The sequence below is a fragment of the Coenobita brevimanus genome, chromosome 1 (assembly GCF_032717465.1).
Source record: "Coenobita brevimanus isolate Jiangsu-jjx chromosome 1, ASM3271746v2, whole genome shotgun sequence".
Taxonomy (NCBI): Eukaryota; Metazoa; Arthropoda; class Malacostraca; order Decapoda; family Coenobitidae; genus Coenobita; species Coenobita brevimanus.
The window spans coordinates 59678166-59703646 of NC_136954.1; the positions used below are offsets into that span (position 1 = coordinate 59678166).

Genomic DNA, 25481 nt, shown 5'->3' on the forward strand with positions numbered 1-25481 from the left:
CTCCCTCCCCCACATTTTTCTAATCAAGTTATAGCATTTTTTTTTTCTACACTACTGACCAAATAGGAGAAAATTATAGTTTTGTACAAAACCTGTGAATGAAATGGATTATCTAATTAAAACCGTAAAAAGATGTTACCAATTGTTCAATGTGAATTTCATCCCAATCCTCCTCGCAGTCGTCACTAGTGAGAACAGGTGTGCAGAAGGAAGCTTGAGAACTGCTTGCTTCACTTGCTTGTGCAGGCGTCTTGTAGCTGTATGTATCCAGAGTGCCAATCTTTCGTAAAGTATCACTAGGCAGCTCATAACTTGCAAAACAGATATTATGTCTTTTCAGTCCATATTTAACTGGAAGAGTGGCCTTTAATGTAGATAACTTCTTTTTGTTGTGCAATTTTGATTTCACTAGGTTCATACTACTGAATGTACGCTCTACATCTGCATTAGAATGAAGCAGGGATAAGCAGAGAATGCCATATCAGCTACATTCAAGCAAAGATTTCCACCTGCCGCATCTCTGTAGTTCGCCACTTCTGACCAAAATTTGAGTGTGTTTCCGTCCAGACTGTGTGAAGTAGTGTTCCCCACTGGAAATCAATCTGAGTAAGGGAGCTTGAATCTCACACATGTATTTTAGCACCTAGTAAAATCGGCATAACCTGCAGCTTGATCTGGGTATACCGCCAAGAAGGAGGGAGGATCTGGGGACGGGTACTAGACGAACATGTCCAAGCAGTCTGTACCGCGGGCTGCTGCCTCATCAAATTTATTTCGCCGTTATTTTGAATTCCTTTGTCATCAGATAAGCATACAGACATACATACTGTACATACATACATACATACATATATATATATATATATATATATATATATATATATATATATATAATATATATCGATGTACTATAAACAATGAATTTAAAGAATAGCTCAAAAATCTCTAGAAAAGTCGCTAGATGTATGTGGGAAACTCTAGATTTGCGACGTCGCAAAACAATGAAAAATGACGCTAAATAAAAACAAATATATCTAGATCTAGCGACATAGTCGCTAAGTTGGCAACCCTGGTTTGGAATCGGGGTGCCTAAACGCGGCTTAACAGCACTACCTATTTTATTTCATTTTCCCAGGTCGCGTAGCGCCTTTCTACTCCATAATTTTCTAAACTCTTAAAAATTTATTAATTGTTCTTATCACCCACTCCACACTGTTCTCTTGTCCTATTACAGTGTATATCGGAAAAATATCCCACACTCAACACTCCCCCATTCTTTATTTCTCATTTCCTCTCCAGGTACAGTTTCTTCCTCTAGTTCTCTTCTCGGTTCTAACATTTGCACAGACGAAGATACCTTGTTTTTTTTTAACTAGACTCAAAAATTTTCATCTTAATCTCTTGATTGCTGAGCTATAACAAGACTAACGCCGGTATTTGGTGTTAGCCACAGAGATGTGTTATGGCAATGTTGTAGAGCCGTAGTATTGTCTTGTTTTGCCAGAGCTACGGAAATAGGCTGCAACAAGAAAATTTTCACAAGTGAATGACGTGTAGGTACAGTAGAGCATTGAAATCTTAGCTGTGGGCACAGGGGGTCATTTCCCTAGGCTTCATTGGAAAAGCTGACCATTTCGTGTCACATATATTATCCCTAAATGGAAAGTCAGGTTGGATTTGGACTAACAATGAAGTGAAAAGGTATGAAAGATATCAGGCTACATGATGAGTGATGAACAGCGTGGTTTCCGGAGTGGTAGATGAGCGTGACATTTTTGTGGTGAAGTAAATCGTGGAGAAAGCAAAGCAGTTGCCGGAGCTCCCAAAATACTGTGGCGTAATTTTCGATTTCAGTGACATATTTCCGGTATATCTATTAAATTATCTTTCTGTCCGTCTCCCTGCCAGTCTACAAAGATATCTATGTCTATCTATATAAACATCTAATATATATATATATATATATATATATATATATATATATATATATATATATATATATAAACAATTATAAGGTATATAACAACACGAGATACATACTATCAGCATGTCTACACCCATGCAAGTAATATATATTGACATTTTACTGATTGTACACACAGACACACACATATACACTCTCTCTCTCTCTCTCTCTGTGGGCGGGTGGGTGTGGGTGTAATTTATGATACCAACATGAACTGCAGATATGAAATGTTTTATGCTCCTATATTAACAATAATAAAAACATTTTTGAAGATAAACAGACTAACGAAGGTGGGGGAGCAGCGCCCCTGTGACTCCTGCAAACTGAACCTCTGGAATATCCAAACCCATTTACCTATCTGCCAAACATCCTGACGCCTCAATCCTCCAAGGGGTGGCTACAATCAAATCGCGCCGATGTCGCCTTGTTCTCTGCCATTTGGCTGCCCTTCCTTCAACTCAAACCCCCCTTTCTCACATATCTCCATCTCATCTTCGGTCGTCCCCTCCCCCTTCACCTCACTCAAATACTCGTCTAGGCAGTCTCTCATAATATCACAGTATCGCCATTACAGCCTACACTCCCTCCACCCCTGAGCACTGGTTATCACTTCACTGTATTCACACAAAATACTGTACTATATTTTGCACTTTTCTTACTATATACACGTGCTCTATACACCATTAGCCATGTCATCACGTACACCTGCGTAATACACCATACGGCGGATGTACTGTAGAGTAAATTCAGGAATTCATCGTCCCTTGCACCATACAACACAAACAGACCAGCCATAACACCCATCAAACAACACACCTCTACCAGCCTCGGTGCTAAACCCTCATAATGTTGCAATTCTTTATATTGCTATCACCAAGTGTCTGCAACAGCACTAAGAGAAATGTTATGGGAAAATATTCAAGCACTAAATACAAGCTTGATGGTTATCTGATGTATCAAAATAAATCAGATGCATCACGTAGCTCAGTACACGGTATTACAAACGTCCTCCAAAAATCTAAATTAGTTCCTTCACGATCTTTAATAGTCATCAGATGTATTGAAAAATATTTGCACAACTAATAATTTACAACACGAATGATATTACAAATGCTGATATGTGTTTCGAAGACGTCTGATTTCCCAGTGAAATTCGAGGGTCAAGCTGCCTGGGCCATGATGTTACAGGTGTGAGGAGAGGTAGAGCGATGCCTGGCGGGCCTGTCCTGGAAATGACCCGTGCTGAGCGAATCTCCGGCGCCCGAACTGATGCCGCTTCGAAAAAGACTGGTTTCAGTGAGTTTTGATTTTCCCAGAATCGTCGCCCACCAGGCTTCTCATAAGTTAGTGTTCAAAGTCAAAACGGCGATTTTACAAATTTTTATGCATATTTTTCACTCACGCAATAGCTTATACATATCTGCACATAGGGTGACAAAAATCTTCTGTGATCTGAAGTCCAATAGCACCAAATTCTGCAATATACGCGCCAAACACTCTCAAATAGCAACGCCTCCCCATCCCTCTGCACTGACTCGTAATCATCTCTTGACTCTCTGGAAAATTATTCGAATCCCGCATGTCAGAGCCCATCGTTTCGTGTCAAAAGCCTTCGACAGGAGGGAAATCGGCTGTGGGATGCAAGACAGTGTTGGAACAAGTGGTGACTGAGACGTGTGTATGTTTGTGTGTGTGAAGCGAGCTGACATGTACTTCTTAAACCGTTTCTGGCTACAAGGGGGTTCGTTGGGCCGTTATTCTGTTCGTGTAGGGTAAGTGAGGGTGTTTGGGTGCCCTAGGATGTGTTTATTTGGTTAGGATTGATCTTAATAGGACTATGGAGGATGGTGTAGCCTTCCTTCTACATCACCAGCTGATTTAAATACGTCGCATTTTATTCACTTCATATTTTGTCGGGATGAGAGTATATGATGCTTTCTAAAACTGTTCTGATGCACTTTTGGTCACTGTTTATCGTAGATGTGTGGGATTAGTGTACGGTATGTATATGGGAAGATTGAGGGTGTAGGGGAGCCTTTGGTCTGGCTATACTGCAGAGAGAGAGAGAGAGAGACATCTAAACAATAGGTTGTATTCTCAGTGGCTTTGAATATTTCGTAACTCATCTCCAGCATTGGCCATAGAAAGCCTGTGAGAAGGACTACAATGCATAGTATAGCATTAATGGATCTACAGTATATTTATTTTAAGTTGGCGAGTTTTTCGTCCCTTTGCGGATTATTTTTCATAGCTCGGTGGCAGAATAAGACAATGCTACGGCTCTTCATCCTTTCTATAGTACTTCCCCGTGACTAGCATAGTCTTCTAGTGTTGCTCTCTTGTTACAGACCAGCGTTCAAGATGGAGAGATGTCACTTTTACGCCTACTTAAAGTGACCAGAGTATAACTGAATAATACAACAGCTCAACATCCATTCCATAGCACTTCTTCGTGACTAGCGTAAATCTCTTATTACAAACCAACATTCAAGATGGGGCGATGTCACTTTTACGCCTGGTTGAAGTGAACAGAGTGTAGTTGAAGGAGATGGGGAGGTGAAGAAGGAGAAATAAGTGGAAAAATGATAATCACGAAGAGGATATGTGGGAATCCCCTGGAGAGGAAACAATGAGGCTGACAGGGGTAACTCGCCTTGACCTATACTTGACCTTTCTGGTATAAGTAGGTCATCTTATTTCCCCCTCTTTACAAGGACAGCGTTTTGAGGTGTATAAGATTGTCCGACGGTAGAAGAGAGAGAGAGAGAGAGAGAGAGAGAGAGAGATTGGTTTGGTGAAGGTCAGCTCAGGTGGTTCCCCGGCTGGTGTACACACGAGTAAAAAAAAAAAAAGTATGGGTGCACATTTGGCGCGAAACAATTTGACGCCACGAACGATGGACTCTAGAAATGTTTGATGATATTTTTGTCCCTTGTCAAACTTACATTAATATGGCATAGATAGGTTTCATATAACAATTTATGGCTGATATTGTTACCGGATGCATATTCAGATGATGAGAATTTTCCTAGTACTGTGCTAGCTCTATTGATCAGTTTGGATATCACCGTACCCCTTCTGAGCGATAATTCTTTCTTTTTGTTTCTTTTTTATTTCTTTATTCTTTTTTTTTATCGCGTGTATCATGCACTTCACAGCTGAGTCACGCTTATGGCCAAAACCACTGTGATGGACACTGTGACGCGCCAGTGAAGAACTGTTTGCTTTATGTTTGCTTACTGTATCTGCTTTATGTCTGTTTAAGTTGCTTTATGTTTGTTTGTATATGTGTACTTTGCTTGCTGTCTCTTTGTTTTTATTGCTTTCTATTTATGTACTTTGCTAGGTATCTGTCTGTTTACTTGCCTTTTGTTAGTGTGTTTGCCTGCTGATGGTGTTATATGTAATAGTTCTTTTGTGCACCTGGTGTACTCTCACCTGAGCAACTTGCATCATACATCAACTCGCTTTCAGATTTTCTCTTCTCGCACCAGTCCCTTCCACACACACACACACACACACACACACACACACACACACATATATATATATATATATATATATATATATATATATATATATATATATATATATATATATATATATGTGTGTGTGTGTGTGTGTGTGTGCATGTATGTATATAGGTTACAGGCAGATTGTGAAATCAGTCATGTCCTGAAATGCCTATTCCGTTCGTGAAATGAGTGTAAATTGGAATGGGTTAATTTAGACTGCGGTGAGATTAGGCTGGGATAATATAAGTTAAATTTAGATTAGGTCAGGTTAGGTTAGATACGGTTAATATAGATAAACGCTAAGTTATGTTAAGCGTTCATCTAAAATACGTAGCCTAACCTAAGCTAAACTTAACCTAGATTATCCCAGGCAAACCTCACCGCAGCCTTAATTAACCTAATCAAAATTAAAACACTCATTTCACCAACTGACTAGACATTTCACGAAATGATTTATTTAACGTTTTGCCAGAGAGAGAGAGAAAGAGAGAGAGAGAGAGAGAGAGAATCCTTGTAAGCTTCTGTTTGTACACTTACCTGCATATGCAAACCAAACGCAGGTGAGGACTGAGAAATCCTTGTAACCATGAGTTGCACTATCCTTTGCAGCCTTGGTGATGATAGCCACACTGCATTTCTGTATTTTTTTTTTATCTGTTTGTCTAGTACTGTCCTTTATTTTAACCTTAATTTCCCCAACGCTATTATTTCTGTATCAGGTTTCTAAAAACTATTGTCTGAGTTTCATTCTGCTAAGTTACTCGTTTGTGTGTGTGTGTGTGTGTGTGTGTGTTCTCTCTCACGACTTTCCCCAACTTCCTGTCCTTCGTCATTCACCCATATCCCGTTCTGTTCATGTGCACTGTTCTCCTGGCGTGTTCTGGTGTTCTCCTGGCGTGTTCTGGTGTTCTGGCGTGTTCTGGTGTTCTCCTGGCGTGTTCTGGTGTTCTGGCGTGTTCTGGTGTTCTGGCGTGTTCTGGTGTTCTCCTGGCGTGTTCTGGTGTTCATTATGCACTGCCTGTGTAGTAAAAATCCTAGTCTTTTGCCCCTGAGTAACTTGCATGTTCTCTCTCTCTCTCTCTCTCTCTCTCTCTCTCTCTCATATTAATCATTCATCACTGCACTTTCATTTGCCCATTCACTATTTCACACCCTAACACCTCTTCCTTGGCGATTTATTTTTGGGTAAGGCTGGTTAATATCCTTTTGTTTGTACGGTATTTGTGCAGAGGATGACGATATTGGAAGGATTTATGTAACACAGAATAGGACAGGCAGGTGTAATAAGCAAAATAAATCGCATAGGAAAAGGTGTTAGGGAGCTTCCTTACACCGACGAGAATACCATCTCTTGAAAACACCCAGCAATTTTAAGCCAAGTTGGAGTAAAATGAGTATAGTAAGAATTCGGCTCCCTGTCTTAAGCATAATTTTGTTTTTATGCGTAAGATAAAATGTTGTCTTCCTTTGTCTGTTGTTTTACGCCACAAAAACCACAATATTTGTACCTCGTCGGGTAAGGAAGTTCCCTAACACGTTTTCCTAAGTGGTTTATTTTGCTTATTACTCCTGTCTCCACATCATTTTAACCTCGCAGCTCCTCTTTCTTAGTGAATTATTTTGCATTTTATAGCGTATTGTCTCGTACGTTACTCTTCGTTATTTATATTTAACTGAGTAAATAACATGCGGGAAAATATTAACGTATCAGCGAGAGAGAGAGAGAGAGAGAGAGAGAGAGAGAAAGCGAGAGAGAGAGAGAGAGAGAGAGTTAAGAAAGAGGTGATACGGAACCTCCTTAAAAGAAAGAGAGAATTTATTCGAAATTATTTTCGTGACCAAGCTATGAATTTGAATAAACAAAATACGAAAGCTAGTTTTAGGCTAAGATATCTTTGTAGTGACTCTCCAATAAATAGTGTTTTGCTATAAGTATTATTTTATAATTCAGGTAGCTTAATAAGTAATGAAAAGTAAAATGTAGGCGATTAAGTTGGAAAATTAAAACAGTTGTAAACTAGTATAGTTTATGTTCAAATTTCCGAGGGGGAGTCGTTTTCCCTGGCGCGCCGCTCCCACAATGCCGCAGCGGAGGAAGATGGTCGTAGAGTGAGTAGAACCCGCTTGATTCAGTTCATCCATCCGTCGTACCCACTAACATCCATCCACTCACTCATCCACTGACAGGGATTCATCTTGAAGAGTTGACCATGGCTTTTAGAGAGTCATCTGAGTCACCCGTAACTGCTGAACCAGTAGAATTAGTGTTGAATTTAGAGCTTAACTGTAGAGAGAAGGGTTTGTTTACATTATGTATGGTATGTCATCAGTCATCATTTCATCGCGTGATTGCATGTTGATAGCTATGATGTCACCGGTATCATTTTAATTGGTGATTTTGTAGGTATGGTTTAGGTCCTTGGTCGTATAATCAGTAAAGTTGCGTGTATTTGTGTGCGGTACGATAACTTGGGCTCCCAGCTGCCATGGCAACCAGGTGACCGACTTTGTGTTGTTTATTTTCCCTCTGCCAAAACATATCATCCTCGCCTTTCAGTTTACATTTATTTGATGTTTTGTTATCGTTTATGTTAGTATTTCTATGCACTTTGAGTAAATGAAGTAAAAACCGGCATGTCCTGTTTTGAAACCAATCAACCGCATTTGTTTTAATATTTTCCTGATGCCCGGAGAGAGAGAGAGCATATTGGTCGATTTTCACCTCCGTATCCTCAGAATAGCTCTTTCTTGAGACCGTGAGTGCATTATCCCTATCAGTGTTTCGAAATTTATGATAATTTCGGGGTTAAGTTCTCAGCTTTGATTCTTGATTTTGTTCATTATATATTTACATCGCATTAGCCTGTTACATTATCGGTACTTGAGCAAAATGTTATCGTTTACGGATAATATGTCTTACCCTTTATCATCTGATATTCGTTGTTTGGTAGAAGGGAAATGTAGATAATAGATTATCAAAATGCAAACCTTCGTATAGGCGTGTGTAAATGCCTTGGGTTTGCCTTGCATTACTATCGTTTTCTCCCAATGATACAAGAGAAAATTTAAAATTTTACCGTAAACTTTTCAATATATTATCGCACCACTTGTTCATCGCTTTTCATTCTTCATTTCATTTTGTGTTGGCCTCTCATCATCATAATGTCTGGTATTGCCAAGTGACTTTTTCATTTTTAAAAATGTATGTGGTAGGGTATCTCAGTTTGCCTTGGCCTTCAGAGACAACGTTCTCCTGAGTGTTGGAGTTGGAGTGATTGATAAAAAAAACGAGTCCAAATAAAGATTCAGCCCGTGCCGTTTGTTGGATAGAGAATAACAGGCTGCCGAGACATTTTGTAGGTGGATATTTACTGATAAATCGCGGAAAAGTATCTCGAATGCAATGCTGCGTCATGATTATATTTTCACAGCATTTGAAAGCCCTTCCAGTGGTTTTGTTGCTTTTAAATATCGTATAATTTATTCTGGCCGACCTCAGATTATTTTATACGCCTGTGGGATATTTTTACTTTGAAGTTTGAGTTGCAAGGTTTGGTGAATGAATTTGGGACAGTGTGTAGGAGGAGGAAGCTGAAAGTTAATGTAAACAAAAGTAAAGTTATGGTGTTTGAGAGGAATGAAGTCACAGAGTGTGCAGTGAGGTTGGATGGTGAGGATATGGAGAATGTGAGTGCATTCAAGTACTTGGGTAGTGTGATGAGTAAGGATGGAACTTTGGGGGATGAAGTACGTGAAAGGGTACAGCAGGGAAGAAAGGTTGTTGGTACACTGAAAGCAGTGATGAGAAATAGGGAGGTGAGTATGGAAGTTAAGAAGTCACTGCATGATGGTATTGTGATCCCTACCCTGACGTATGGAAGCGAGGCGTGGACCTTGCAAGAGGGGAACAAGTCAAGAGTGAGAGCAGTGGAAATGAGTTACTTGAGAGGAGCATGTGGAGTGACGTGGAGGGACAGGTTGACGAATGAAGAAGTGAAGGAACGTTGCGGGGTAGATGTGGATGTGGTTGAAAAGATTAGGAGAAATACACTGAGGTGGTTTGGACATGTGGAGAGAATGGAGAATGAAAGACTGACTAAGAGGGTGTATGTAGGTGAGGTGGAGGGAGGGAGAGGGAGGGGTAGACCGAGGATGAGGTAGAGGGATGGAGTTGAGAGGTATATGAGGGAGGGGGGGGTGAGTTGGGGGGAGGGGAGTCAAATGGTGGGTGACAGAGTGACTTGGAGGCGTTTTGTCTGCGGCCACCCTTTGCGGGATTAGGGCGTCGGGCTATAGATAGATAGATAGATAGAAGTTTTTGATGATTTTTGGGTGGATTTCACATATGCCTAATCAAATCCCCCATCTAGACTTTTGGTAATTTAGGCAAAGATTATTTCAGCATCTCATATGACGGAATAGTACAGATATTTTAAACCAAGTATTGTACTCTTCAGAATCCACCAACATTTCCAGAATATAACGTTAGAGTTTCCTACTTCTTCAGCTAAAAATTGGAGCGAATGTATAGGTTAGTGGCAGTGCAGAGATGGAGTGAGAGGAAGCGGTAGGCGGAGAACCAGGTGGGGGTAAGATGAAGGTAAACGTGCCAGACTTGGATTGGTCTCATTCTTTTATTCAGGTTGCGATGACCCTCCCTCCCCATCTCTCTCTCTCTCTCTCTCTCTCTCTCTCTCTCTCTCTCTCTCTCTCTCTCTCACCTCGTATTTCTTTCTCTTCCACAGGTTGGTTCAGTGATTTGTGATATAAGAAACAGATCTGCCTTCGACTCCCTGAAATCCCATCCTCCATTTTCTTTCACCTGTTTCCCTCCCTTTTTTTTTTTTTTTTTTTTCCCTCCAAGTCTTCACTAGATATGGAGGGAGAAGAGTTTGTCTCTTCAAAATCTCCCTCCATTCCCTCAGTGCATTATCTCTCCCCTGCTCCTTCCAACCCTTCCTCTCGTCCTTCTTCCAACCCTTCCTCCGCCCCTCCACCACACCCTTCCTCCAATTTCTCACTTCCTCCTCCTCAGATCTCCTCCTCCTCCTCCTCCTCCTCTCCTTCCTCCAACGGCTGCCTTTCCCCCTCTTCTACCTCTTATTCCTCCACCTCCGCCCAGTCCTCCTCCAATTCGTGTCTTCCTCCCTCTTCCTCCTCCCTTCGTCCCACTAATTCCTCCCTTTCTCTCTCTCAGTCCTCCTCTCCCGTCTCCTCCCTACCTTCCTCCAACTCCCGCCCCTCCATCTCCATCCGTATCTCCCTGCCTCCCTCCAATTCTCGCCACTCCTTTCCTACAGTCTCCCTTCCTATCTCCAACTTCATTTCATCCTCTTCTCCCTCTACCTCTACCTCTCTTCCCTCTAACCCCAGTCCTTCCACCTCGCTCCCTCCCTCTCCCATCACCCTCCCAGCCTCCACCTCTCTCTCTGTCCCATCCACCTGTCTCTCTACCTCTTCCACCTCCCTCTCTACCCCCTCCACCTCCCTCTCTACCCCCTCCACCTCCCTCTCTACCCCCTCCACCTCCCACTCTACCCCCTCCACATCCCTCTCTACCCCCTCCACCTCCTTCTCTACCCACTCCACCTCACTCCACACCCCTTCCACTTCCTCTTTCCCCACCCCTTCCACCTCTCTTTCCCCTTCCTCCCCCTCTGGCCCCCCCGCCCCCCTCAACGGACCGAAAGAGCTGAGAAGGCGTCCTGGTAGAGCTGCGGCGACCAAGAAGGAGCTGAGAACCACAAGTAAGTCTTTATCTACCTATTTATCTATCTATCTATCTACCTATCTATCTGCCTATCTATTTATCTATCTGTTATACTCATTCCATTCTCTGTATTTTTTTATTTTTTTGTTTATTTGATTTGTGTATTTGTATTTATTTGTATTTTGTTTATGTTTATCGATCAGTTTATTCATTGACTGTACGAGTTTTATTCCTGCTTGGTTTTGAGACAACTTTCCTCAGTGATTTTGTTTTCGTTTACTGTGTCCTGTTCTGCTTTTCCTCCTCCTCCTCCTCCTCCTGTTTTTTTTTTTTTCTTCTTTTCTCCTCTTCCTCCTCCTTTTTTTTTCTTCTCCTCCTCCTCCGTCTTCTTTTTCTTCTTTCTTCTTCTTCTTCTTATCATTATTATGTGAATTTTCGAGAGCTTAGAATTATCCGTAGTACCTCTTCCATCAGCCATTTAATGCTTCACTACTACCCATGTGTCTAGAGAGAGAGAGAGAGAGAGAGAGAGAGAGAGAGAGAGCAGGAGGGAGTGGGGTTGAAGAAAGAAAATGAGAGGTGGGGAAGGGGGTACAATCGTAGACATTTTTCCTTATGTTTATGGAGGTAGATACAAGAGTCTACTTAAGGGGTGAAGGAGGAAAGGAGCCCCGAGGGAGGGAGGGAGAGGAGAAAAAGACGGAGGGAGGGAAGGGCAGGAGAGAAAGATGGAGGGAGGGAAGGAAGAAGGGAGAGAGAGAAAGGAAAAAGGGAAGGATTGAGTGAGGGAAGGGATGGAGGAATGAAGAAGGAAGGGAGGGTGAGAAGGAGAAGGGGAGGAGGGAGATGTGAGCACGAGAGGGAGAGGTGTAGTGAAGTACGTAAGAGAGTTAGAAAAAGAGGGAGAAAGGAAGAAATGAAAAGAGGAGGAAGGAACGAAAAGAAAGGAAAAGAAGAAAAGAAAGAAAGAGAAAGGGAAAGGAGAAAAAGGGGAGTAAAGGAGCGAGAACAGAAGGGAAGGAAAAATAAAGGTGTGAAAGAAAAGAAACAAAAGAGGGAAAAAGGAAGGAAGAAAAAAACATTGCCACGTCTTTCTTTTCTCTCCCCTGTATATATATATTTCTCTCTCTCTCTCTCTCTCTCTCTCTCTCTCTCTCTCTCTCTCTCATTAATCTACATGTTCCCCGTCTGATACTTTTATAAGCCAACCATAAACACACGCACTGACGATGGAGTAGTAGTTGTTGTTGTTATAGTGGTGGTGGTGGTGGTAGTAGTAGTAGTAGTAGTAGTAGTAGTAGGAGGAGGAGGAGGAGGAGGATTAGTAGATGTTATTATTGTTACTATTGTTGTTGACTGTTTCGTGTATTCCTCCTTTCCTTCATTTACTTCTTCCTGCTTTCCTTCCTTCTGTTCTTCCTTCCACCTTTCTCTCCTTCTTTTTATATTACGAAGAGCACCAGTCTCTAATCCAGCCTCTCCCTCCTTTCTCCACTCTGACCTATCCACCTTTTTGCCCGTTCCATCCAGTCCCAACATATATACGACTTGGATCTCGTTATGTCTCCCTCTCTACCTGTGCCGCTCACTCAGCCTCTTGGTTAACACTCATTTACCTTTTTTTAATTATTTTCCTTTTTTATTGACAGTTTTATCATCCTTCATTCGTTCTTTCCTTCATTCCTTCATTCCTTCCTTCCTTCCTTCTTTCCTTTTTTTTTTTCCTTGAGAGTGAGATGTCTGGGTCACCTATGACTTGATCACAACTGACCACACACACACACACACACACACACACACACACACACACACACACACACACACACACACACACTCTCTCTCTCTCTCTCTCTCTCATCCATCTGTTGAGGTGCGGACGTGTGAATGACCTCTGACCTTCTGCTACTGTTTGATCTACTCTGACCTCTCCCTGCCCCCCCCATCTCTCTCTGTATCTATCTATCTATCTGTCCAGTGTATCTATCCTCCCTTTAGCCTCTCAGTTCTCACCTTCACCCTTTACTCCAACATTGCCAGTATCTCTCAGTTTGTCTTTCTTTTGTCTTCACTTTTTCTTACGTTAGTTTGCCTCCCTTTCTTCCACACCCTTATTATTCATTTCTTTCTTCCTTTCACCCTGGATTCCTCCCTCCCTCTTTCCCTCCCTTCTTTCTTTCCTTCCTTCCTAATTCCTTTCCTCCCTTCATATCGACGTATTTACCTCCTTGCCCGTCCATTTCCCACCCTTCCTTCCTTCATACCTGCCTTCCTACTTCCCTCCCTCCCTCCCTCTTCTCTCACCTTTCCTTTCTTCCCTACACTCCCAAACCATCACCGCACATTGTTCCTTCTTGTCTGACCTTTGACCTGAGCTGACCTTGTGTGGGCTACTAGAGACATCAGGCAGAGGACAGGTCACACACACACACACACACACACACACACACACACACACACACACACACACACACACACACACACACACACACATACACACACACACCAGGACGGGGGTGATTTGAGGTCAGGTCAAAGTGCGGATGTATACACTATGGCTCCTTTGATACCTACACATTTACTTACCTGTGTGCGTATTTTTGGTGTCTGGTGTAGGAGTGTATGAGGGAGAGTGTCGTGGGAGTGCTGGTCGTTAGAGAGTGCATGGCGATATATCTATAGAGTGAATGTATTGAAAACTGGGTGAGAGATTATGGGGCAGGGTGGTGTGGCATGGGAGAAGGGGGTTGTTACTGAGTAGGGATAGAAGCGTCTCGAGAACTTTATATAGTACTTATGGATATATGAGGGAGGGTGGTTTGTGGTGTGGTAGAACGGTTAATGAGTAAACAGGTACGGAGATAACAGGACAGTTTTTTACATACCCCCTGTTAATATATATGGGAGGGTGTTGTGTAAGGGTAGACCTACGTTACTTGGTAGGGACAGAGGTTTAGCACACTGGGATCCGGGTGTATGAGGGAGGATGATGTGTAGTGGGAGGAGTGATGGTTACTGAAAAATTCCTAAGCATTTTTGTAAGTATTTAGACGGATGGTAAGTGTGAGGTATTGAGAATTATAAGTGTGAGGTATTGAGAATTAAAAGTGTGAGGTGTTAATAATTGTAAGTGTGAGGAATTGATAATTATAAGTGTGAGGTATTGAGAACTGTGTGAGGAATTGGTAATTGTAAGTGTGAGGTATTGCGAATTAGCCTATAAATGTGAGGTACTGAGAATGATAAGTGTGAGGTATTGAGAACTGTAAGTGATGTATTGAGGATTGTAAGTGAGGTATTGAGAATTATAAGTGTGAGGTATTGAGAGTCTTCTTCTAGGGTAGGGACAGGATTATTACTTTGGAAATCCTTTTAAATGAGGTCGCCCCTCACAGGATGCGGCGTCAGGAACAGATAGGTCATTCCAACATCAGCTTCAGTCCGCCTTTAGAGAAGCTTCAGAATCCCATGACTTTCTTCCCCTATTAATGTAACAGAAATAATGAGGACAGTTTTAGTTTCCCAAGATTCTCTCTCTCTCTCTCTCTCTCTCTCTCTCTCTCTCTCTCTCAAGCTGACGGATTAACACTAGAATATGATGCTAGTCACGAAGAAGTGCTATGGAAAGGATGTAGGGCCGTAGCATTGTCTCATTTTGTCATGGTTAGGAAGGATTAACACTAGAATATGATGCTAGTCACGAAGAAGTGCTGTGGAAGGGATATAGAGCCATAGCATTGTCTCATTCGGCAGATATTTGGTATATAAAAGATGGAATTAATTATATAGTCGAATTTTATATCAGATTTTCAAAGGCAAATATTTTCAACTTTTCCTCTGACGCCGAAAACAATAGATATTCTTGTTGGCGATCACAGGAATAGATAAATGGATAGATAGAAAGTGTGTGTGTGTGTGTGTGTGTGTGTGTGTGTGTGAGAGAGAGAGAGAGAGAGAGAGAGAGAGAGAGAGAGAAAGAGCAGACTAGAAATAGAAACAAAAGGAAGAAAGGTGAAAGCAAGAGAGAAACTGGAAAAGAATGGAAGAAGATAAGGTAAAAGAGGGAGCAATGGAGAGAGAGAGAGAGAGAGAGAGAGAAGTTAAAAGAGGGAGCAATGGAAGAAGAGAGAGAGAGAGAGAGAGGGCAGTAGCCAGTGGTATAATCCCCCGTAACTAATCAGTTGTTTCTCTTTGATCCCTCCGCTACCATCACACTCTCCTCTCTCTCTCTCTCTCTCTCTCTCTCTCTCCTTTTATTCCTAGTTCTTATACTATTCCTTTCTCATTTTATCCTCTTTCTTTCCTACTATATTCTTAAGTCTGTTCTCTGTATATATCTGGCTGTCTCTCTCTGTATATCTGTCTATCTATCTCAGGAGAAGGTGTGAAGTAGGAAAGATGGAGGTATTTATACAAGATACGAAGAGTGGAAAGAAAGAAGGAAAAAAGGAAGGATAGAAGGAAGGAAGGAAGGATAGAAGGAAGGAAGGAAGGATAGAAGGAAGAAAGAAAGGAAGGATAGAAGCAAGGAAGGAAGGAGATATCTACGAAATTCTGCATTATCTTGTTATCGCGTGAGAGAGAGAGAGAGAGAGAGAGAGAGAGATGCGGGGGGAGGGAGGGAGGGAGGAAAGATAGGAAGATGGGACAGAACAAGGAGGGGGAAAAAAAGGAAGAGACGGAGGGTGGAGGAAGAAGAAAGGGAGGCAGTTATCCTTCTCTCCCTCCTCCCTATTATCCTCCTCTTCCTCCCTTTCATCCTCTTCTTCCTCCTCCTCCTCGGGTGGCCGCTCCTCCATCTTCTTTATCCCCTGGCTGACACCTCGTTTTCTTTAGCTTTGTTTACCCTGGAACCTTCGCTAACAGGCACAGAAAACGAGTGTGCCGTCCCCGCTGCCTAACCTACCTGATCTAATGTATCCCAGACTAGCATAATCTAGCTAAATCTATCCCATCCTACCCCATCCTTGCCTAAGCTAATGTGATTGAAACTTACCTAAACCAGCCCATTCTTGCCTATCCTAACCCATCCCATTCCAGCCTAACGTAACCTATCCCTACTTAGCCTAACTTAACCTAGCCTTGCCTTGCTGTCCAGATCTATTGTAGCCTAACTTGCATAGCACATCCTAGCTTCAGTCCTGCCAAACCTAACCTAACCTAACCTAACCTAACCTAATTTAAACTAACGTGCCACTGCCTAGAGTAACGTAACCAAGCCATGCCTAACTTAACATAGCAAATCCCATCCCTACAACTCGTATGTCAAATATAATCATGAATAAACTAGTGCAACCTTAAAACTTCCAATGATGACTATTATTGTCCCTTCTAGCTAACCCCAGACTAATTTTACGTAGGTCAAAGGAAGATTATTTTTATCATTATTATTTTATTTTCATCTCTAGAGGGGGGGATTAATGACACCCGGATTAGCCTGTATATTTTCCTAACCTGTTCTAATGTAATCCAGTCTACCAGTAACCCAATATAATCCAGTCCAATTCACCTTAGCCCAAATCGGTCCAACTCAGCTCAGTCCAGCCTAGCTCAGCCCAAGCCAGCCCAATCAAACGTAACCCACTTCAGCCCAGCCCAATCTGATTCACTTAAATTCATTCTGACCCAATCTAACCCAGTCCAGCCTTCTTCATCTCACCCTAACCCAGCCTAACCCACCCTTCCTCAACCGAACCGAACCCAGAGTAACCCATCTAACCCAGCCCAACCCAGCATAACCCCAGTCCTAACGCAATGTAACCCAAACCCAGCCCAACCCAACCCAGCCCAGCCCAGTGTACCCCCAATCCTAACGCAGTCTAACCCCCAGACCCAGCCCAGCTCAACCCAACCCAACCCACCTTCCAGTCCACTTATAAAGGTCGGGTTGGTGGTTGATGTGGTGGTGTGGTTGGCTAGGGTGGTCGGGATTTTGGTAGGTTGGTTGTGGTGGGTTTTTGTAGTGGTGTGAAGGACGGGAGGAGCTGGAGGGGGGGCGGAGACTGGCTGAAAGAAAACGGAGCGTGGTTAAGAGGGGGGACTGTCTCTTTGAATTCGATGCAGTTGAGAGGTTGTGAATGGGGTGGGGTGGGTGGAGAGAGAGAGAGAGAGAGAGAGACAGACAGACAGAGTGAGGGGGGGAATACCAGAAAGACAGAGAAAGGAATAAGTAAGGATAAGGAGAGAGAGAGAGAGAGAGAGGAAAGAGGGGAAATAACAGAAAGACAGAGAAAGGAATAATTAAGGATAAGGAGGAAGAAGAAGAAGGAGAGAGAGAGAGAGAGAGAGAGAGAGAGAGGAAATAACAGAAAGACAGAGAAAGGAATAATTAAGGATAAGGAGGAAGAAGAAGAAGGAGAGAGAGAGAGAGAGAGAGAGAGAGAGAGAGAACAGAAGTTACGACCCCATCTAGGTGGTCTGGTCTTAATACTAGCAGAACAAGTTATTCCCTATTCACAGGAGAGAGAGAGAGAGAGAGAGTGAGAGAGAGAGAGAGAGAAGCACTTTTGTCCCTTGCGTTTTAATCTTCACTGCAAACAAGAGGAAATATGTGAATCTCTTCCTGTCTCACTCACACACCTGCCACACTCACCTGCCTCACATACCACACACCTGCCTCACACCTGCCTCACACATACCTCACACACCTCCTCCACACCGGCCTCACACACCACACACCTGCCACACACCTGCCTTACATACCTGCCCCACATACCTGTCCTACACACGTGTCCGACACATCTACCCCACACACCTGCCTTTTACATGTCTACCTATCTATCTATCTAGTATCTATCTGTCTGTCAGCCCATCTGTCTATCTGTCTGTCTGTCTATCTGTCTATCTATCTATATATCTCTCTATATATCTGTCTGTCTCTATCTATCTGTATCTATCAGTCCGTCGCCACTGCTCATCTCAGCTGTCTGCTCGCATCCTTCCCCATTACATTGGTCACGCAGCACCCGTCTAGCCACACATTCTTACCCCATTTCGTCCAGATCCTTAATTCAAGAGCTAATCTACCTTCCAAGTCATCCGTGTATTAACTGGTTCACTCTAAATTGTCTTTCTCATTCCGTCTTTCCCTCTGCCTATGACCTCCAGTATTTTAAATGCAGTGTGTCCAAGCATCTCAGTGTGAACGGATCTTACATTCATATTTGTTAAGGTTTCTTATTGTGTATAGTAGTAAGTAGTAGTAGTAGTAGTAGTAGTAGTAATAGTAGTAGTAGTAGCAGTAGTAGAAAGTAGTAGAAATAGTAGTAGTAGTAGTAGTAGTAGCTGTTGTTGTTGTTGTTGTGATAGTGGTAGTAGTAGTGGTAATGGTAGTAGTAATAGTAGTACCGGGTAGTAGTAGTAATATTAGTTGTAGTAGTAGTAGTAGTAGTAATAGTAACGGCAACTTCCGGCGCAGCTGAATGTAAACCCAGTGGACTACAGACTTACTTTCCTCTTCTCCAGTCCACCATCATCATTTCGGGGGATAGGGATGTTACTGAGATGTGGAGGCCAGGTGTAGAAAAAAATATGTAGGGCAGGTGTGTAAGGTAAATATATATGAAGGATGTGCTGGGCAAGACAGGTGTATTCAGGTGTGAAAGCCAGGTGCAGTGTATGACAGGTGTGTAATTATCCCCCAGCAGGTGTGTATGTATCCTGTCAGGTGTCTGTCTATCCCCCAGCAGGTGTGTATCTATCCTGTCAGGTGTGTATCAATCCCAAGCAGGTGTGTATCTATCCTGTCAGGTGTGTAATTATTCCCAGCAGGTGTGTGATTATCTCCAGCAGGTGTGTATCTATCCCCAGCGGGTGTGTATCTATCCCAAGCAGGTGTGTATCAATCCCAAGCAGGTGTGTATCTATCCTGTCAGGTGTGTAATTATCCCCAGCAGGTGTGTAATTATCCCCAGCAGGTGTGTAATTATTCCCAGCAGGTGTGTATCTATCCCAGCAGGTGTGAATCTATCCCAAGCAGGTGTGTATCTATCCCAAGCAGGTGTGTATCTATCCCAGCAGGTATGTATCTATCCCCAGCAGGTGTGTATCTATCCCAGCAGGTGTGTAGTTATCCCCAGCAGGTGTGCATCTATCTCCCCCACCCCCCCTCACCTCTAACTGATAAGAGTGGCAGTAAAGCGACCAACCACAGCCCCGCCCACACCCCCTCACCCCTAATTGCTCACCCCCCTCACCCCAACACCCCCATTAATTCACACCCTTTTATACTCACACCTCAGCCCCCATCGCCTCCCCCATAACTCTCTCCTCTTTAGCTTTATATCCCTTAACAAATTTCAGTCGGATACTTATACCTCCCTTTTAACAACATATAAATAAACAAAAAACAACTAATAAACAAGTAAACAAATAAACAAACAAGCAGCAGATGAAAAAATACGAGTCAGTCAGAATCAAAACCTGTTCATCTCGAAATCCCGGAACACAAGAGACTGGAGATCGTAGTCAGGGGGAAAGACAGACTGAGGGAGACAGCTGCAAAGTTGCATTTTAGAGACAGAAAGAAAATGGGGTATGAGTTAGAGATAGAAAGAAAATGCAATAAGAGTTAGAGAGAAAATGGGGTAAGAGTGTGTGCGTGTACGGGAGCTGCGTGGTCACCCAAAATCATGCAGGTTTATGTGTTGCAGTGACTTTAAGATTTTACCATCAATAATTACGTATTTGGCGTTATATATATATATGTATATATATATATATATATATATATATATATATATATATATATATATATATATATATATATATGTATTTTTTTACTGGATAACGAATGGCGATTTTGTTGTACTGAGGAGAAACGGAGAGAGAGAGAGAGAGAGAGAGAGAGAGAGAGAGAGAGAGAGAGAGAGAGAGAGCAATAAATAAAGACCTTTGTACATTATTCTAACTTAAAGACAGACTATTTCATTTCCACCCCAGATTCTTTCCTTACCATGTTTTATTTTTATTTTTATTTATTTTTCTTTATTCTCGCTGCCTCCAGACGATTTCCCTCAGCATAGGGGAGAGTATTCGCTGTGAAGGGGTTAAGGAGTAGTGCCATATACCTTACCTTATACTCCTTACCCCCTATACTCTTTCCTTTTACTTGGTCATTTTTTTCCTTCTCAGTCTTTTATCTCCCCTTTGCTCCCTCTGTCTGTTTGTATCTATCAGTCTGTCTATCTATTTATCTATTTGTTTATGTGTCTGTCTGTGTATGTATGTATGTATGTATGTATGTATGTCTATATAGGCATCTGTTTAACTGTGTCCATTTATACTCTCTCTCTCTCTCTCTCTCTCTCTCTCTCTCTCTCACCTCACCATTGTGCCTCCCACTTAACTTTACTACCCTCACCTTTACTGCCCCAGACGCACACGTGTAGACATTCGACGCGTACACACAAACATACATACTTGGATTTACGTACACATCTCGACGCGTTCACACATATTTGCAATTTTCACACACACACACACACACACACACACACACACACACACACACACACACACACACACACACACACACACACACACACACACACACACACACACACTTTTTATTCCTTTTTTCATTCTTTTCCTGCTTTATTCTTCCCTTCTTTCTTTTCCATTTCTTTCTCCTTTCCTTTCCCTTTCTCTCCCCTCCTTTCGTTCTTTCCTGCCCCTCAGTGTCTTTCTCTCCCCTTCCTTTCCCCCTTCTCTTCCTCTCCCAGCTCCCCTCTCCCCTTCTCTTTCTCTTCCTTCCCCCTTCCCATTTCCTCTTCTCTCTTCTTCTCTCTCTCCCCCTCCCCTTCTTCCTATCCACTCCTCACTTCTTCCTCTTATTGCTTCAAGTTCCCCTCCTCTCCCCTTCCCTTCACCTCCCTTCCTCCCCCTTTCCCACCCACACTCTTTTTCCTCCCACTCCTCCCTCTTCCCCTCTTCTCCCTTTCACCTCCCCTCCTCCCTCCCGTCCCTTCCCCTCCCTTCTCCCTTTCACCTCCCCTCCTCCCTCCCGTCCCTTCCCCTCCCTTCTCCCTTTCACCTCCCCTCCTCCCTCCCTTCTCCCTTTCACCTCCCCTCCTACCTCCTTCCCCTCCTCTCCCTTTCCCATCCACAGTCATTTCCTCCTACCTCTCCACACTCCTCTCCTCTCCCTTTCACTTCCCCCTCTCTCTCCCTTCCTTACCTCTTTCCTCTCTCCTTCACCTTTTCTCTTCCCTTCTTCGTTTCCCCACTCCTCTCCCCTCCACCTCCCTTCCTCCCTTCCTTTCCTCTCTCCTTCCTCCTTCCCTCCCCTCCTCCCTCCCTTCTCTTCCTCTCTCCTTCACCTTTTCTCCTCCCTTCTTCGTTTCCCTACTCCTCTCCCCTCCACCTCCCTTCCTCCCTTCCTTTCCTCTCTCCTTCCCCCTTCCCTCCCCTCCTCCCTCCCTTCCTTTCCTCTCTCCTTCCCCCTTCCCTCCCCTCCTCCCTCCCTTCCCTCCCTCTCTCCTTCCCCTTCCCTCCCCTCCTCCCTCCCCTCCCTCTCCCTCCTCTCTTCCATCCAAAACCCCTTCCGACCTAGTATCTCTTTCATCAACACTTTCACAGACTTAAATATTTTCTGTTATTTTTTTTTTTTTTATATAGTTTTTGGAAATCCTGGTCTGTCAAAGGGTTAAGCCATTTTCCCCAGCTGTTTCCTCTCTTTCTCAACCAACCTACATCCTACAGTTCCCTCTTTCCTCCTCCCATCCTCCCCTCACTTCCTCATCCTCACTTCCCTCTCCCCCCTCCCACTCACTGTACGCCCCCAATCTCTCTCTCTCTCTCTCTCTCTCTCTCTCTCTCTCTCTCTCTCTCTCTCTCTCTCTCTCTCTCCACCTAACCGGAACTCCTATATTTCTCGACCTTCCATCTTCTTCTCCTTCCTTTGTACTTCCTTCCCTCTTCCTTCCCAGCCTCACCTCTCCTGGTTAATCTCTACTCTCACTTTCCTCCTCCTTTCTCTACCTCCTCTCCTACTGTCCTTTCTCTCCCTCTCCTCCTCCTCCTCTCTTGTGAACTCTTCCATTCTTCTCCCATCCCTCATTTCCGTCCTCAACTCTTCTTTTTAACTCTCTCCTCTCATTTCCTCTCCTCTCCTCTCCTTTCCTCTTCTCTCCTCTCCTTTCCTCTTCTCTCCTCTCCTTTCCTCTTCTCTCCTCTCCTTTCCTCTTCTCTCCTCTCCTCTCCTCTCCTTTCCTCTTCTCTCCTCTCCTTTCCTCTTCTCTCCTCTCCTCTCCTCTTCTCTCGGTTTCTTCTCTTCTCCTCCCTTGATTACTCCTCTCTTCTCCCCTCACTACATCCCCTCCCCATTTTAAACCTCTTCCTCCCTCACCCCATCTTCCCCTCCCTCCCCACTCCTCACCTCCCCCTCTTTACCTATCCTCCCCATTTAACCCTCTTACTCCTTCACCACTTCCTCTCCCCCTCCCTATCTCCCCTCCCCTTTTTAACCCTCCCCACCACTCCCTTTTTAACCCTCCCTCTAGTCCCTGACCTCCTTCCTCATCCCCTCCCTCCCTTGTTTACTTCTCTCCCCTCCCTCCCTCCCTACCCCCCTCCCCTTTTTAACTCTCCCCCACCCCTCCTCACATAAACCCCCAATCCGAGTGATATAATCGCCCAAGCCATAAACTCAATCACCCCCCACCCCCACCTCTCCCCCACCCCCACCCCCACCTCCACCCCCACCTTTTCCCCACCCCCATCTCTCCTCCATCTCCACCCCCACCTCCACCCCCACCTTTTCCCCACCCCCACCTCTCCTCCATCTCCACCCCCACCTTTTCCCCACCTCCACCCCACCTCTCCCTCACCTCCACCCCTCAGTACCCCACCTCCACCCCTACCCTTACCCCCACCCCACTTCCTTGCCTTCCTTCCCCCGCCCTGTCCCCCATTCCTGTGCAATATTTGGCCACCCGACGCCATTTTGGTGACACAGGTAACTTGCCGGATGTAAGGTGTGTATGGTGTTTCGTTATACTAATTCCACTTCACCTTTTCACTCATTCTAAAACCACTGTGATGAAAAATACTGGGCCTAAGTGACACTCAACTGTTTCTTCTTTTTTTTTTTTTTTCTTCCTCTTCCTGCTCCTGCTCCTCCTCCTCCTCCTCCTCCACTTCTTCTTCTTCATTATCATCATCATCATCATCATCATCTTCTTCTTCTTTTTAATGGTGGTCTAAGGTGGATATTTACGTGGATGTAGTGTTGTGTCCTTATACGTGTTTATCACATGTTCACACCCTGTCCTGGCTCCCTCCATGACGCACGCAGAGAGAGAGAGAGAGAGAGAGAGAGAGAGAGAGAGAGAGAGGAAAGAATAGAAAATAAAATGAGTAGAGGAAATAGACGTGACGAGGGTTCGATACCCCTGTTTCTCTCTCTCTCTCTCTCTCTCTCTCTCTCTTTGTAGCTGTCTTTATCTATTTTATTTATATCTTTCTTCCTACCTACCTACCTACCTACCTACCTTCCTACCTACCTACCTACCTACCTACCTACCTTTCTATCTGTCTATCTGCCTGTCTGTCTGTCTGTCTGTCTACCTACTTACCTGTGTATCCTTCTGTCTATTTGTCTGTCTATCTGTCTGTCTATCTATCAGTCAATCTATCTGTCCATGTATGTATGTATCTGTCTATCTATCTATCTGTATCCTTTAGACGGACAAGGACAGGAAGGGATTCATTGCAGCAAAACCAGCTAATGGTTTTATTAGCGGAAAATGCATCCCAGCAGGTACGATAGATAGATAGATAGATGGATAGATAGAGAGATAGATAGGTAGGCAGGTAGATAGATAGATAGATACATAAAGATAGGTTGACAGATAGATAGATAGATAGATATGTAGACAGACAGACAGACGGATAGATAGACATGTAGATAGATAGATAGATAGGTAGATAGATATGTAGTTAGATTACGATTGACAGGTACGTTGATTGATTGATTACTTGATTAATTGATTGATTGATTGACTGACAAAGATCATAGACAGGTAGATAGATAGATAGATATAGAAAGTGACTCTCAGATATATGGATAGATAGATAGAGTCATGTAGAAGTGATAGACGGATGTATGAGTAGGTTATATGCATGGGCTGATAGATAGAAGGAAGAGTGACTGATAGATAAATAGATAAACATGGAGAGAGAGAGAGAGAGAGAGAGAGAGAGAGAGAGAGAGAGAGAGAGAGATTGCAATCCTCACATAAAAAGCCTTAAAAAATGAGCTAAGGAAAAGGACAATAAATTGACTGTAGTAAAGAGAGAGAAAAAAGAGCTAGTAAAAAGAGAGAGAGGAAGAAGAAGAGGAGGAGGAGGAGGAAGAGCTAGTAAAAAGAGAGAGAGGAAGAAGAAGAAGAGGAGGAGGAGGAGGAGGAGGAGGAGGAGGAGGAAGAAGAAGAAGAGAAAGAAGAAGAAGATGAGGAAGAAGAACAAGAGGAAGAAGGAGAGGAGGAGGAAGAGGAAGAGGTTGGGAATAAGAAGGTAGTAGTAGAAGTAGAAGAAGAGCATATCAGCTACAACTACCACCATTACAACTACCACAACCACCCCAGTAGCAACCACAACACCACAACCACCACCACCAGTCACCACCACCACCACAGCTACCAAAATCACAACAACCACAACCACCACAATCCCAGCCACAACCACCGCACTACCAAAATCACAACCACCACATTTATGACAGTCACAACAACAACCACAACCACCACCATTACCACAATCAAAATCATCCCAACTACCAAACCACCACCACTACCACAATCAGCAATCATCCCAGCTACCACAATCACCACAACTACCACCATTCCAATCCCAATAAAACACGGCCATCAAGCTTACTTAAAAGGCAATTAAACCCGAAGCAGTAGTTAAGCATTGACCCTAACAAGCCGTGGCCTCGTTAAGCGCAGTTAGAGGGCTGTTTGGCTGGTTAACGAGGGGAGGTGTGGTTAACGATGAATGTGTCGTTAAACAGGGGGTGTGACGGTGTTTTTCTGTGGTCGTTAAGAGTATTGGTGTGTGTGTGTGTGTGTGTGTGTGTGTGTGTGTGTGTGTTTGGGGAGATCGGGTGTGTGTGTGGGGGGGAATTGTGTGTATGTGGGGGGGGGAGATCATGTGTGTGTGTGTGTGTGTGTGTGTGTGTGTTTGGGGAGATCGGGTGTGTGTGTGGGGGGGGAGATCATGTGTGTGTGTGTGTGTGTGTGTGTGTGTGTGTGTGTGTGTGTGTGTGTGTGTGTGTGTGTGTATGTGTGTG

General features: G+C 43.6%; 1 protein-coding gene across 1 annotated transcript in view; it reads left to right on the forward strand.

Annotated features, from left to right (window-relative positions):
* The first annotated feature begins 3174 nt into the window (after positions 1–3174).
* The window catches only part of LOC145399447 (E3 ubiquitin-protein ligase Rnf220-like), a 149641-nt gene continuing 127334 nt past the window's right edge, over positions 3175–25481 (forward strand). Inside the window, exon 1 of the mRNA XM_080272091.1 lies at positions 3175–3262. Coding sequence (XP_080128217.1) covers positions 3175–3262 — 88 coding nt within the window. The remainder of the gene's footprint in view (positions 3263–25481) is intronic.